This window comes from Hypanus sabinus, chromosome 8 (genome assembly GCF_030144855.1).
Source record: "Hypanus sabinus isolate sHypSab1 chromosome 8, sHypSab1.hap1, whole genome shotgun sequence".
Lineage (NCBI taxonomy): Eukaryota > Metazoa > Chordata > Chondrichthyes > Myliobatiformes > Dasyatidae > Hypanus > Hypanus sabinus.
Window position 1 is genome coordinate 34,169,115 of NC_082713.1, and position 15,859 is coordinate 34,184,973.

Genomic DNA, 15,859 nt, shown 5'->3' on the forward strand with positions numbered 1-15,859 from the left:
TGCTGGTAGTGGAGAAAGTCTACATAAAATTTACAAAAATGATTCTGGGAATGAAAGGCTTATCATATGAGGAGTGTTAGATGGCTCTGGGCCTGTACTTCGAGTTTAGAAGAATGGGGGGGGGGGGGGTGAATCTCATAGAATCCAATTGAATATTGAAAGGCCTTGATAGAGTTGATGCAGAGAGGATGTTTCCCATAGTGGGGGAATCTCGGAACACAGCCTCAAAATACAAGGATATCCCTTTAGAACACAGATGAGGATTTTCTTTAGCCCGGGGGTGGTGAATCTGTGGAATTCATTGCTATAAACGGCTGTCTTTGGGTATGTTTGGTAGTAGAATAATTTCAAGCATGTATAAGGGGTTGTCAAATCTTAAAACACATTCAACTTCATACATTAAAACAAAATGGAAGTATCAATGGAAGTGTACCAACCAGTTCACAGAAATGGAGGGAGTTTGGATGGAAAAACTTGAAAAGATACTTTATCACACTCTCTCAGAAATTCCATTATGATAATAAACTTGCTGGAGAAATTGTGGAAATCAAAATGCAAATCACTATCATATCTTTTGGGACTGCCCTGTTATCAAAGACTATTGGAGGGGGATACACAATGCCCTACAAGACATCTTTAAATGTGAAATACCCTTAAGAGAGTAAGACCATATATTTTGGATATATACCTCAAGAATGGTTGAAAAGAGATAAATATTTAATGAATGTACTCTTGGTGGCTGGTAAAAAGACTCTTACTAGGAAATGGCTATCACCGGAGAGCCCAACTTTAAGTACATGGATGGAAATTACAATGGACATTTACAAAATGGAGAAGATAACAGTATCTGTTAATCATAAGCTGGAACAATTTGATTCATACTGGGAAAAATGGTTTAACTACATAATGCCTCATAGGCCTGATTTTATCAATGAATAATTTGTAAAAAGAAAGACCACTCCCTACTTGTACATAGTTCTTTCCTTTTGCTTGTTTTTTCTTTTCACTCTTTTCTATAAGTGTATACCTCAGATAAATACTTTGTGGAGATTTGTGATATATATGATTATATGATATATATGTACAATGTCTGAAATACATCTTATAGAAATATTTGTTTGATGATGAACTTCAATAAAAAAATAAATTTTAAAAAAGGGGAGGTTGATAGTTGATTAATCAGTCAGGACGTCAAAGGTTATAGGGAATAGGAAGGAGAATGGGGTTGAGAGGTCTAACAAATCAGCTGATGTGTGTAATGGCGATACAAGTTGAATAGGCCAAATGTCCTAATTCTGCTTCTATGCATTATGGTCTTATTTAGAGAGCTTTTTTAATGCACTGCTCTTTTGAAAGAGTGACATAACTACAAAACAAAATAAAAATCCGACTGACTCTGCAACCAAGTTGAGATAGTGGTGTCATCATGCTTCATCCTCTCTTTCTCCGGATTGGCCAGGGCTTCAATGATGCAATCTTTTCACAAGTTAAATGAAAACTGTAAACTTGAAATGAAGCAGGAGCTTATTGAGTCTCATTATGAAAATATAAATTTGTCAAGCAGCAATTCCTCCTCTGAGCACAGAAACATATGCCAACTTAAAATAAACTAGAATCACATTTTATATTCTGAAAAACCCCATTTGATACCCCATACAATAATGACTTCACCATTTCCTCTTTAACTATCTTTTACATAGAATATAGAAATTACAGCACATTACAGGCCCTTTGACCTGCAACATTGGGCCGACCATGCCTACTCCAGTGACTGACTAGAATTTCCCTAGCACATAGCCCTCTGTTTTTCTAGGTTCCATGTACCTATTTAAGATGCTCTTAAAAGACCCTATTGCATCCGCTTCCACCGCTGACAGTGCATTTCATCTACCCACCACCGTCTGTGCGAAAATCTTCCCTTGACATCCCATCGGTACCAATTTCCAAGCACCTTAAAACTATGCCCCCTCATGTTAGCCATTTCAGCCCTGGGAAAAAGCTTCTGGCTATCCACACCATCAACGTCCCTCATCATTTTATACATCTCTATCAGGTTCACCTCTCCTCCTCCATCACTCCAAGGAGAAAAGGCCAAGTACACTCAACCAAAAGGTACGTCTTCCAATCCAGGCATCATCCTTGTAAATCTCCTCTGTACTTTCTCTATATCAATCTGCACAGCAGCTTTGAATGTCCTATCGACATGGACCCAAAGATCTCTCTGCCAAGAGTCTTAACACTTATATTATATTCTGTCTACAAACTGGACCTACCAAAATGAACCACTTCACACTTAACTGGGTTGAAGTCCATCTGTCACTTTTCAGCCCAGTTCTGCATTCTATCGATGTCATACGTCCCACTCTAACCTCTGACAACCCTCCAGATTATCCACAGCACTGCCAACCTTTGTGTCATCAGCAAACTTACTAAACCACCTTTTTACTTCATCCAGGTCATTTATAAAAATTGCAAAGAAGAGGGGTCCCAGAACAGATCACTGTGGAAATACAACCACCCTTTGCCTTCTGTGGGAAAGCAAATTCTGGATCCACAAAGCAAGGTCTCCTTGTGATCCCCAAAATAAGGTCTCCTTGGATCCCATGCCTCTTTACTTTCTGAAGGAGCCTGGCATGGGGAACCTTATCAAATGCCTTACTGAAATCAATATACAGTACATCCACTGCTCCACCTTCATCACTGTGTTTTGTTACTTCCTTTTAACTAAACATGGACAACAAAAGTCAAGTTAAGTCACTTCTATTGTCATTTCGACTATAACTACTGGTACAGTACACAGTAAAAATGAGACAACATTTTTCAGGACCATGGTATTACATGACACAATATAAAAACTAGACTGAACTAAGTTAAAAAAACAACACGGAGAAAGCTACACTAGTCTACAGACCTACACAGGACTGTGCACAAAAACAGTGCAGGCATTATAATAAATAATAAACAGGACAATAGGGCAAGGCGTCAGTCCAGGCTTTGGGTATTGAGGAGTCTGATATCTTGGGGGTAAAACCCCCCAAAGGTGCCTTAATCAAGTTGTATAAAAAAAGTTCAGTAGAAGCCCATTTGAAAATGTTTAAAAAAAGTAATAATGCCATAATACCAAATGATCAAACCAGTTTTAATTTGTACATCCAAGCAGTAATGCAAATATAAACATGCCATGATAATTGCAAAATCTAATGGGTGTCCTCTTATACTTGTCAAATTCCTGCTCTGCTTCCTTTTTTCATATTTAAGTCTATCTTTTTATAAACATCCTGGATTTTCTAAAAAGTCTTAGGTTTATATATAGCTAAGGTGCTTAAGATTTTTACACAATACTATATTCGTTAATGTGGTGCGCAGACCGGGGTTGTAAATCTTGTTAATGGTGAGAGTGGAGTACTGCGGGAGGGGTGTGGGACAGGTGACAGAGAAGGAGTGCCAAGGGCAGGGAGTGGCGCAGCTGTAGACACACCCAGTCCTGTGACACCAGGCAAGATAATTTGATTTCAAACAATGGTTCATCAATCATCACCGAACGTCTCCCTGGTGCTTTCTGTTCCTTCCCCTCTCCCTGCCTCTTTCCAACTCTCAGGCAGCAAAAGAGATCTAGATCAGAATCAAGTTGATCATCATTCACAAATGCCATGAAATTTGTGTTTTTTTTTGTGGCAGCAGTACAGTGCAACACACAAAATTACTACAGTACTGTGTAAAAGAATTAAGCACCCTTGCTATATAAATGTGCCTAAGACTTTTGCATAACACTGTATTTTGAATTAGTTGCATTTCATTACATTACAGCTGCTGATGCAGCACTAAATTATCCTAAAACAGCTTCTATTGTTAGTACTTCTACAACCCAATGAATTTAATCAATAAGCATCAAATAAAGTGAAATGACTTAATTATGAACTCACTACCATAAAGTTCCCTGTAACATGCCAGCAGATTTGATGCAATTTTAATTCATTGTTAACTGTTCTGCCTAAAAACTGAACACCATTTATATGTCATGCACAGGAATGACTACCATAATTTATTTAAGTTGATCATGAGAGATTCTCTTTCACATAAATGATTTTAACAAAAAGAATAATCCCACTTATCTTGCACTGCTTCAAAGGAAACTAAAATTATAGGGATGGGTTGATAGCATTAAGTTTTGAATACAGAGTTGATGAATATTAAAGCTGTATTTAGCTATGTAGATTGCAAAATAGCAATGTACAAAGCAAAACAGATCGACTGTAATCAAAATTAGTAACTACCATAGCAGAAAAATAATAAACCTGTTGAACCCTGCTCAACTAAAATATACTCATAAGATGCCGCAAGAAAACCATTTAAATATATGCAGGTAAAGAATCACATAATTCTCATCAATTTCAGTAAACAAAGGTGAAACACCATTAATAGCTTTATGGGATAGAAACAAAATTTATGAATTCAAGTTCTAAAACAGAATTTCAATCTTACTTGTATTGACAAATCAATTTAAGACATACACCTCCAATTTATCACTGACAGCTTATCATAAATTTGGGTGCTTTTAAAGGATACAAGCCAAGACATCGTAGTTCAAGGAAGTGAGGTATTTCAAAGAATCCACAACGGGAGTAATTAGGTTGTCATACTTCTGAATCTGTGACAAAATCTACAAAGAAAGATATTTACTAGAACAAGGGACGTTGCCTACTACAATATCTCTATTACAGAATTAACAAGTACTACAGAGAAAAATGAACTATGGACATGCAAATATGTACTTGAAAGATCAACCCAGTGCCTCACGCAAACAATGTTAAAAAGCTTTTTAACTGGTTTACATACACTCACTAAAATCTAAAGCCGATTTTGAGGATACAATGAAATAAAGTTAACTAGCTTTCAGGATTAGACTTAGGTTTATTATCAATGACATGAAATGAAAATTGTTGCTTTGCAGCAATATATAAAAAAGTTACAATAATAAATGGATAGAAAAATACATAGAGCAAAATAGGGAGATAGTACTCATGGACCATCCTGAAATCTGATGGGAGAGAGGAAGAAGCTGTTCCTAAAACACTGAGCATCCTCAAGCTCCTGCATTTCTTCCCTGATGGTGGTAATGAGAAGAGGCCATGTCTTAGATGATGAGGGTCTTTAAGGAAGAATGTCACCTTTTTGAAGCATCACTTTTTGAAGATGTCCTCAAAGGTGGGGAAGCTAATGCCCATGATGGAGCTCACTAAATCTACAACCCTCTGCAGCTTTATTCAATCCTGTGCATTAGATCTTCCATACCAGGCAGTGATGGAACAAATCAGAATGTTCTCCTTGGTACATCTTTCATATCCTTACTGAAAGTAATATCCTGAAGGACAACTGGATGTTTCTAAAGGCAGTCAAAGTTGGAATACAGTTAAACACTGTAACCAAATTACAACAAACAAATCCCCCAAAAAGGCAAATAAACAAATAATCCAGCTTTGGCTGAGAAGAACCATTGGGCCTGAAGACAACAGGAAAGTATTAGCACTCTTTCTTCAATTGTGTCAAAGCATACCTTTTGAATGGACAAAAAAATAAGATTTCATGATGCCTAAAAGACAGCATCTGCTCAATATTCCCTTGATACTTGAATAAACCATCACAGCTTAACTTCTGCGATTGGATTTAAATATATTTTGCCTCAAGTGTGAAAGCACCACTCCCTAGCCAAATGCTGAAACTTTACATTTTGTTTTATGAATACACAAACCTTTTTATTCCTCTTATTAATATCTGATAGCCAGGCCAAATTTTGAAAAGTATATTACAATTAAGATTCAAAAGGAATCTACCAATAGATGAAATCATTATTATTTCCTTTTCAAGTTAAATGTGCTTCACCTTCTTACCATCAATCATCAGGAAGTCACCTCTACTTCTGAGGAGACTGAGGTCCTTTGCACTATACAGGCCTCTCCTTCACATGTTCTGTCCGTCTGTTGTTGCCAGTACAATCTCCTATGCAGTTGTGTCCTGGACCAATGGCATCAACATGGTGATGCCAACCGGCTCAATAAACTGATTAGAAAGGCTGGCTCTGTTATAGGAGTCAAACTGGACTCACCAGAGGCTGAGGTAGAACAAAGAACCCTACAGAAAATCATGGCAATACTGGACAATGTTTCTTACCCTCTGCATGTCACACTGGCTAAACAGCATGTTTAGTAACAGACTAAGCCAACTGTGCTGTTCCAAAGAGCGCTAAATGATAGCATTCTCATGCTTAGCCAATAAATTCTATAATGAGTCAACCTATAGATGGGGAGTGATGACCTTCTCCCGTTAGACTGTTTGTGGTAACTTGTCTTCTATTCTTTCTACTTGTCTTCTAATATTTGTATATCTGTGCACTTGCAATGCTACTATGACATCATAATTTCCTTTGGGATCAATAAATTATCTATCTTTCTCTAAGCAGTCTAGAACCCAAACCTGAAGCATAATATAAAACAGGGATAATAAACCTGACTGATCCTGAAAGCAGCTATTGAAGGTTAAAAAGCTGTCAGCACTTCTTTTGCCAAGGCACAAACCTCACTCTTCACTTAGTTCATTTCTGACAGAATCTGGTTTAGTAATGCATATAAGAATTAAATGAGAATAATTATATATTTGCATATGAAAATAGCTGGTGCCCAAAGTGCAAACCAGTGAACCAAATATAACAGCTTTTAACTGTGAAGTTTCAAACTAAATTCTTAATTATCAGTGAACTTTAAGCAACTATTAACAGTACTTTTAAGAAATCAAACATTACCATTAAGGAGAACAACCTACTTCAATCATTGAACCATCTGAGATCAAATACATGTCAGATAAATCTCATTCCACAATGCTCGAACTTTACAAACCTCCCAAATTCTTATAATTGAGAGAGGGTTCTTTTATCCACATGGATGGTCAAGAAACAGATTTAGGCCTCAACTGAAATTAACATTACTATGCACTGAAACACATATTATCAGGCAATCTAACATTTTAATTTCCAGCTGGGACACAATCTCCACAAATATGAAGTTATTGAGGATAAATACATACATAATCAAAAAGGATCGTTGGGTTACTGTGACTCAACTTGCCAATTTGTCTTCCAGAAGGCTTTACATTTTCCTTAGTTAGGCGCCTGGATAAAACAATGAAAAGTGAATATATTTACAGTTACATATTATATGTACAAATTGAATACCTAGACTTGAAATTCATTTCTAGAACCACTTCTTCCCTTCTGTCATCAGATTTCTTAATGGTTCAGAACCCATGCCTGAAGCATCTGAATTAAATATTAAGACTATCTATCAGAGTATCCAGTGTAGACGGAAAATCAAAGCACTTGGGGGGAGAAACGGATACACATTAACAAAGACATTACTCTCTCATAATTCATGAGAAAGCTGTTATCAAACTATCTTGCAGGCATGAAAAAGTGATACATTATCAATGCATACAATTAAATGAAGAAACCACCATGAACAAACAAAAAGCAAACTCTACAATACTCATCCTGGGTTGTTAAATGTCTCATGATACCAATATACAGTGGATTCCGATTAATTGGGGCACATCAGGACCAGTATATTTTGTCCCATTAAGCGGTTGTTCCCAATTTAGCTGAAGTTTCATGGCAATAGTTAAAAAGGTATAAAAAAGGCAAACTACTATTTAACTGAGTAACAAATTATGTATTTAAATGAATACAAAATAAATTAGAACACTACCAGTAAATACTACTAGTGGTTTGTTCGTTGTATCTGACGATGCCAGGGAACTTTTGTGGAAGAGTTTTAAAAACAATTGCACTGGGACAGTTATAATCTCTTGACGAGTGGTATGAGTAGACATGAAATCTGAAGTCCTCCCTGATTGCAGTGGATAACCATGACTTCTTCTGCGCTTTGTCATTCTTTTCATTCTCCATGGAGCATTGCAGAACTACTTTCCTGGGCACTGGATCTCACTGTAGGTCTCATCTGCCCAGCATCCGAAGTTGACTTTGCTTGCCACGACACAGTGTCCCTATCTTTCCTGAACACGTGACCCGCCTGCTACCCTCACCAAGTTAACTCCACCTGTTGAAGCCATGTGGCCACAGTTACATGCAAACAGCTACTCGGAGCCACAGGTGAGAGCTGAGTATCTAGTGGGAACCAAAAGTAACATTCAAGATGATTGTTGATACCTTTAAATTCTTTGTAGTTCCAAACTTGCTGAAGTTGTGAAATCATTTCATTTTCACTGCCAACTGTTTCCAGCATCACCAAACCTCAAAGCTCGAAACCACAGTGAGCAAAACAGTTCTGAATTGTCTTACTGCTTATTCCTCGCCAACAATCAGTGACAAAGATCACTGATTTTTTAACACAAACACTGATGCTATTTAAAAACTGTTTGCTCCAAGTATGGTCTAGCATCCAACAGCCACACTACACATGACTGGCACTGGTTTGAAGCTGTTTGGCCACAGTTTCCTGGCCCTATTAAGCGGTGTAGTATCCCAAATAAATGAAGGGAATCCTGGCAATTTTCTCAATTTGTTATTGTTCTTTAAGAATTGTCCCAAATATGATAATAGTTTGCATTTTGATTTCCACAATTTCTCCAGCAAATATCCTTAGAAAGTAAGGCCATATATTTTGGGTATATACCTCAAGAATGGTTGAAAAGAGATAAATATTTAATGAATATACTGCTGGTGGCTGGTAAAAAGACTCTTACTAGGAAATGGTTATCACAGGAGAGCCCAGCCTTAAATGTATGAATGGAAATTACAATGGACATTTACAAAATGAAGAAGTTAACAGCATCTGTTAATCATAAGTTGGAACAATTTGATTCATTTTGGGAAAAATGTTTTAACTACATAACACCTCATAGGTCTGATTTTATCCTCACAAATCAATATGATGCAAAAAAAAGATCACTCTCTACTTGTAAACAGTTTTCTCCTTCTACTTGTTCTTTCTTTCTTTTCTATAAGTATATACCTCAGATAAATATTATGTGGAGATTTGTGGCATATATGACTATATAACATACATGTACACTATCTGAAATACATCTTATGGAAATGTTTGTTTGATGATGAATTTCAATAAAAAATAAATTATAAAAAAAGAATTGTCCCAAATAAGTGGCTGTCTGGATTAACCTATGGCCCAATTAACCAGAATCCACTCTATAAATATTTGTTATTATTTGAAAGATTTGCTTGCCATACAGGTTTGTTCGACTTCAGTAACTTCCCTACTTCTAGATGTAAAGTTCTAAAATCTTGCACCTATCCTACGGTTTTTAGTAGTGAGAAGGATGGCAAAATTCTGCTACTCTTAAAAGTTAGCCACTATATCTCTACCAAAAACACAACTAATACTCTGTGATAAATTAGCTTTTCTGAATCTGTTGACCTTTCAAAAGGATTGCAAAGAGGCAAAGAAAAGTGACTCAAATAGGTATTATTGGTGAAATTATCAAGCATATGACCTTAATGCAAAAATGTTTCTAATAATAATTAAAACTAGGTTTGGTTTTAAAGGCTTTCACCCTGACAATCCAAGGTGAAATGAAAACAGGCAATGCTGCAATCACTCAGCAAGTGACATGACATCTGTGGAAAGAGAAAGAATTGATGGTTCATTTCCAAAGCCCTTTGTTAAAACTGTGGGGGGAATAAAGAAAATAAAGAGTAGAACTGCAGATGAAAATTCAACAGCAAATATTGGAGACGCAATCAAAAATAAAATCAGAAAAAAATATTTTGAAACATCCAACTGATCAGCAAACATTAGAACAAGAAGCACAAATGATACTCAATCTGATCATCTTTTCTCAAACAAAATTAAGCTTTGTAGATACAGAAGCAAGTATGAAAACAGCTGGAGAAACTTGGGAAGATGAGCTAAGGGATGCCTATGACAAGCTTGAAAGGAGAGATGAAATGATGTAAGGTTTGATATCAAAGTTAATAAAAGAGGTGTCAACACAGAATAGGAAACATAAATTAACAAAGAATTTGCAAGAAATACCATAGACCTTGGATGAAACTTCTGAAAATTCTCAGGGGAAATTGGTGTACTTAACCAAGGAATGAGCCTCATCAAAACTTAAAATTAAGAGTTAAGTGCAAGAATAGAAAAGTTAAATTGAGATAAAATATTAAAATTACAGGAAGCTCAGGAACATGCTTGCAACAACCCAATCAAAAGTATGATAACTGTGATTTAAGTAATTCTTGTCTTCTCCTGATTGGGAAGACCAGTTATTTAAATTTTCCTACCAATCACTTTATCACAAACTTTTTCCTTTTGATTCTCCTCCATTATTTCATATTACAAATTCCTGCAGAACTTGGGTGTCACTGCAGGATTTACTGCAGCCCTTTAGGTAAATTATTCTCTCAGTGCTTTACATCTAGTGAAAATGAATGAAAAGGAATTCCACTTCATTTCCATGCCAAGGTGGCATGTAACTCGAAGATTAGTCAATCATCAGTCAAAAACAATAGTTTGTCTTCCTCTGAGCAAACATGAGGACAACACTGACTCCTACTTTTATAAAAGTTGCATTGTTTGCTGTGTAACCAAAACTATGTAGTCTGCTTTGAACTTGCTATTTGCTAGAGAATGAAATCTCAAGAATGTAGAAGACATTGGTGTGTTAATGAAAGGTAGCTAAGAGATGTGGATTATGTAGTCTGAGTCTGCTATTTGCTATGCATGTATCCAATTTAATTTGCTGTGTAACCAAAACTATGTAGTCAGCTTTGAACTTGTTAAGAGAATGAAATTTTAAGAATGTAGAAGACAATGGTGTGTTAATGAGAGGTAGCTAAGAGTTGTGGATTATGTAGTCTGAGTTTGCTATTTGCTATGCATGTATCCAATTGAATGTAGAAGACACTGGTGTGTTAATGAGAGGTAGCTAAAAGATGTGGATTATGTAGTCTGAGTCTGCTATTTGCTATGCATGTATCCAATTTAGTTTGCTGGGTAAGCAAAACTATGTAGTCTGAGTTTGCTATTTGCTATGTATATATCCAATTGAATGTAGAAGACAAATGGTGTGTTAATGAGAGGTAGTTAAGAGATGTAGATTAGAACATGATTAAGTCAATAGGTAGAAACAATAGTGGCGGATGTATTTGTGATACGCGATTGGATATGCTAATGCAACTAAACCAGGAGATTGCTATAAAAAATGCTATGTACAAGGATCGGTGGGCAATCGGCGATGAGCTCAATGACTGTCTCAGCTTTGATTTGCAAATTAAAGTTTATTACTTCTTGAAGAATCTTCTGCATCTCCTGGTCGCTTGTGGGGCACGGAAAACCATGACAACTCCAGTGTACTAACTCCAATGCCTCTCTCCTGGGCGACTGCAAACAAGCAACATCGTGGCCTGAAGTCCAGTTTTCGCCACAACCGAGGCCACACTGTGGCTCCCCCCCCCCCCCCCCCCCCCGTCAGCTATCATAAGAAAAGTGACTAAGCTGATCACACACTGTTAGGCAGCACACCTCCTTTGCACACTGACTGACACCTCTCTGACTCAGGTCCACACCAAGCCCAGCTCCAATGCCAAGCAACAGCCCACAGATGGGGCAGACCTGTTTCACTCCAAGTTCTCAATGTCCAGCAGGGTCTTTTGCAAGCATTAAAAACAATGTTTACAAGAGGCAACACCACCTCCAAATTGCCCTGCAGAAGCTGCTGCACCCAAACACACCACTATGTTACCAGAACAAATAATTTTATAAGTTAAGTGGATGATTTGCCAATGAGAGACTATATGAATTTAAATGATTTCAAAACTATCTTCCCAACTCTAGGACAACTCCCACCTAGCAGTACCAGAGCTTCAAACACATGTCAAAACTATTTAAGTTTTCTCTAAAGAGCAGAATGGCATTTCCTGCACACAAGCATAAGGGGATCTGAAGCAGCACAGAAAAAAAACAAAAAATATACAAACAGCAACACACACAAAATGCTGGTAGAACACAGCAGGCTAGGCAGCATCTATAGGGAGAAGCGATGTCAACATTTCGGGCCGAGACCCTTCGTCAGGACAAACACAAAATATAAAAAATATACAAAATGCTTAAGATAGCTTACATACAGATTGATTCTATGTTCATAAAGTGACACAAGGTAGTGCATAGGGTGACTGCCAGAAAATAATACAGTGGTGGAGTTGGAGGGTGAAAGTGTTGATGCACTTTACTGCTGAGGAAAATTAACTCTTTTTGAGTCTGCTGGTCCTGGTGTGGATACTACATGGCCACTTCCCTGATGGAAGGGGAACATACAATCCATGAGCAGGGTGTGTGAGATCTTTCATAGTGTTACAAGCCCTTTTCAGGCAATTTTCTGTATATATGTCCTTGAATGGGGGGGGGGGGGGCGCTGGTGCCATGATGCGATGGTCAGTTTTGACTGTCCATGGAAAAGGCTTCCTGTCCGCCGCAGTGCAGTTTCCATTCCAAGCAGTGATGCAGCTTGTTAGGATGCTCTCCACTGTGCATCTGTAGAATGACATGAGTATGGATGGGTCAGCTCTCTTCAGGCTCCTCAGAAAGTAAAAGTGTTGGTGAGCTTTCACGGCTGAGTTGGATGTGTTCTGGAACTATAAGAGGTTGTGTGTGATGTGCACTCCCAACGGTCTGAAACTGTTTGCAGCTTCCACTACAATGCTGCCAATGTAAAGGAGGGTGTCAGTGGTGCAAGTCTCAAAGTTGATAACCATCTTCTGTTTGCTGATATTCAGGAAAAGGTCTCAGGCCTCAGCTTTTCCACTACTACCCCTGTAGCCCATCTTATTATTCCTTCATCAATGGCAATATGAAATGTTAAAATTCAAGAAGATGGTTTAAAGATCATTCCAGGGGGTGTGGTCTGTCAATGAGTCCATATGGATAGAACTTGGAAAGAAGGGGATGACCACTTTAGTGAGGCTGTGGTATAAGCCTATCAGTAGTAGCGGGAACTTGAGAAGCAAGTGCTGAGAAACTGCTCATTGTTGTAAGAATAATAGTGTTATATTACTGGGAGATTTTAAATTCCCCAGTATTGACTGGGTTCCCAAAGTGTTATGGGGCTTTGACATTCACAAAATGTGTCAAGGTACGTTTCTGATTTAGTATATAGAGGGCTTTATTCAAGAGGGTACAATCCTAGACCTCCTCTTTGGGAAGGAAGCAGGACAGGTAACCGAAGTGGCAGTCACGGAGCACTTCGAATCTAGTGGTGATAATTCAAATAGTTTTAAAAAGGTGATGGAAAAGGATCAGACAATTCTACAGGTTAAGGTACTGAACTTAGGGAAAATTAAGCAGGATCTAGCAGACGCCAATTGGGTGAACCTGTTAGAAAAAAAGACCAAAAAGCAAGTGGGAGGCTTTTAAGAGTGTGATATTAAGATTCCAAGAGCAGTACAGGGGAAACTGAGATGATGAGGTGGGTGCACATCATGGTTGGTTTGGACTCAGTAGGCTAAAGAGGCTGATTCTGTGCTGAATTACTTAATGATTCTGTACAATACCTCAGAATATCTGAGGTAGATTACGTCTTTTATGCTCTGGACTCACTGACATTGGTAAAAGTTCTTCCAAAAGATTAACTGAATCAAAGAAACTTGAGATCTCTGTTGTTTAAAAGTCTATACAAATGCCATACATGCAACGAAAAGCATGAATATTTAAATAAGTTTGAATGATACTGGCATATAGCAATGCAGCTCATTCCCTACTTTCTGGTAGTTGGCAAGTTAAATAAAAATACAACAACGATGAACTTGCAAAGCATTGTAATAATTAATTGACTTGAAAATAATAATGAGATTCTCAACAGGTTGAACTCGTTAATTTTCCTCATTATTAATAAAGAATATAATTAGAACATTGTGGACTAGGTTATGCTCCAGCAGATTTACTATTTAAAATTAAAAATGGAAACTTACTTCATAATGTACTTAGCTCTATCAATTGTCTGAGCTTTGACTTTAACCAGCAGAGGATGGCTATTGTAGGTATCATTTTTCCACTGTCCATACAAACGATACCTGTAACCAATATGTTTAGGTATTAAGCAACCAGTATTTCAGTGCATGGAAAAGAATAATTTCATACAAACATTGTTCCAAATATTCACCTATATTGGTAAGGGAACGTTTTCAACATTCCCCAAAGCTCTTCCGACATGCATGCATTGGAGTCCATTAGAGTAAGGGAAGGTAACAACACCTGGTCTGCAATACTGAGAAAACAGCTCACAAGGGACTCCTAGAGAGTTGAAGACAAATATAAAGTTAAATCTCAAAGTTTAATTGGTTAGACTGAATATTTAGATTGCACATTTGAGCATCTACTCATCCTGCATCCAACCTGTCAAACAATAATTTCAATAGTAAAGCTGCTTCATTAAATATTTTAAGTTGTGACGTCTTAATTGTAACATATATTCAAAGACACTTTGCAAATTTAAATCTGAAAATTTTAGTGTTGCAGCCATTAGACAGGTTAAAACATAGATTTCAAATTAAAAGCCTGATTTTAAAAAAATAAACTGCTGAGTTGATGCGAAACGGTTCATTTCTCCAAGGCCCATGAGAAGTTGTAACTTACCAGTATCTTAGAAAACTCTTGGTAACTAAAACATCCACTTAATTCTTTCTTTTTTCAATCTTTTTATTGATTTTTTTAAAAATGTATACACAAACAGGAGGAGAATATCTCTGGTATATATGCCAATAGCAGTATATACAGAACGTAAAATAAACAGTATCAGAATCACACATTTGTTGATCTACAAAGTATGAATTTGATATAGAATGTATAATTCTCCTCTTAATCAATTTATAAAGAGAGGAAGGACTATTACAAATTTTTATATAAAAGAGGGGAAAAAAACACTATTCTAACCAGAAAGGACTGGGCAGTCGATCCTGAGAGAAAAACCAAGAGAAGAAAGACCCTCTGATCAAATCCTAGGTACTGAAAATATAGCTGGAAGAGAATCAGTACAAAAATCAGATCACATGAAAATGTTGAACAAAAGGTCGCCAGATTTCTTCAAATTTAAAGGATGTATCCAATGTCCGACTTCTTATTTTCTCTTGACTTAAACAGGACGTGATAGAGGAAAGCCAATAAAAGGCAGTAGGATGGTTAGGGCCCTTCCATTTAAGTAAAATGGCTTTCCTAGCCAGTAAGGTTGAAAAGGCCATCATCCGCTGAGCAGAAGCAGGAATATGTCCTGCTTCCGATGGAATAATCCCAAACACAGCTGTAAATAAGTTTGGTTGTAAATCCAGATCCAGCACTTCTGATAAGGTTTGAAAAACATCTTTCCAAAAATTCTCCAACTTTGTGCAAGACCAAAACATGCGAGTTAAAAGTGGCACCTGTGTATTACATCTATCACAACACTTAATTCTAAATTAAGATGTAATAGTATTACTTTATGAAAATTCAGAAAATTATCACAAATTATGGGCAGAGATATTTTTTAAAAAGTCAAGATAAAAAAAACAAATATTGATGACAACTTTGTCCAATGCAAATAGTGTTTCCAATTCAAAATATATGATGCAATCTACACTACCAGTTGAAAGGGAATATTCTTCCAGAATATTACAAAAGTTGTCAAGGCAAGTCATGCTTAAACTGCAGTTAAATTACTGTCATTTGTTATTACTGAAATGACCAATTTGCACCTCAAAATTACGCAATGAAAATTAGCAAACAAATCCTTGGTGGTGACAGAAAATGTCACTGTGTGTGTGTTTGTGGCATTAATTTAAACAGGCCAATGCCAATTCGAAAATAAC

General features: G+C 37.0%; 1 protein-coding gene across 1 annotated transcript in view; it reads right to left on the minus strand.

Annotated features, from left to right (window-relative positions):
- The window catches only part of thoc2 (THO complex 2), a 126,314-nt gene that overhangs the window by 55,356 nt on the left and 55,099 nt on the right, over positions 1 to 15,859 (minus strand). The window contains exons 14-18 of the mRNA XM_059976947.1: positions 14,182 to 14,312; positions 13,991 to 14,092; positions 7,078 to 7,162; positions 4,567 to 4,660; positions 1,396 to 1,476 (exon numbers count right to left, since the gene is read on the minus strand). Of these exons, the coding sequence (XP_059832930.1) occupies positions 1,396 to 1,476; positions 4,567 to 4,660; positions 7,078 to 7,162; positions 13,991 to 14,092; positions 14,182 to 14,312 (493 nt within the window). The remainder of the gene's footprint in view (positions 1 to 1,395; positions 1,477 to 4,566; positions 4,661 to 7,077; positions 7,163 to 13,990; positions 14,093 to 14,181; positions 14,313 to 15,859) is intronic.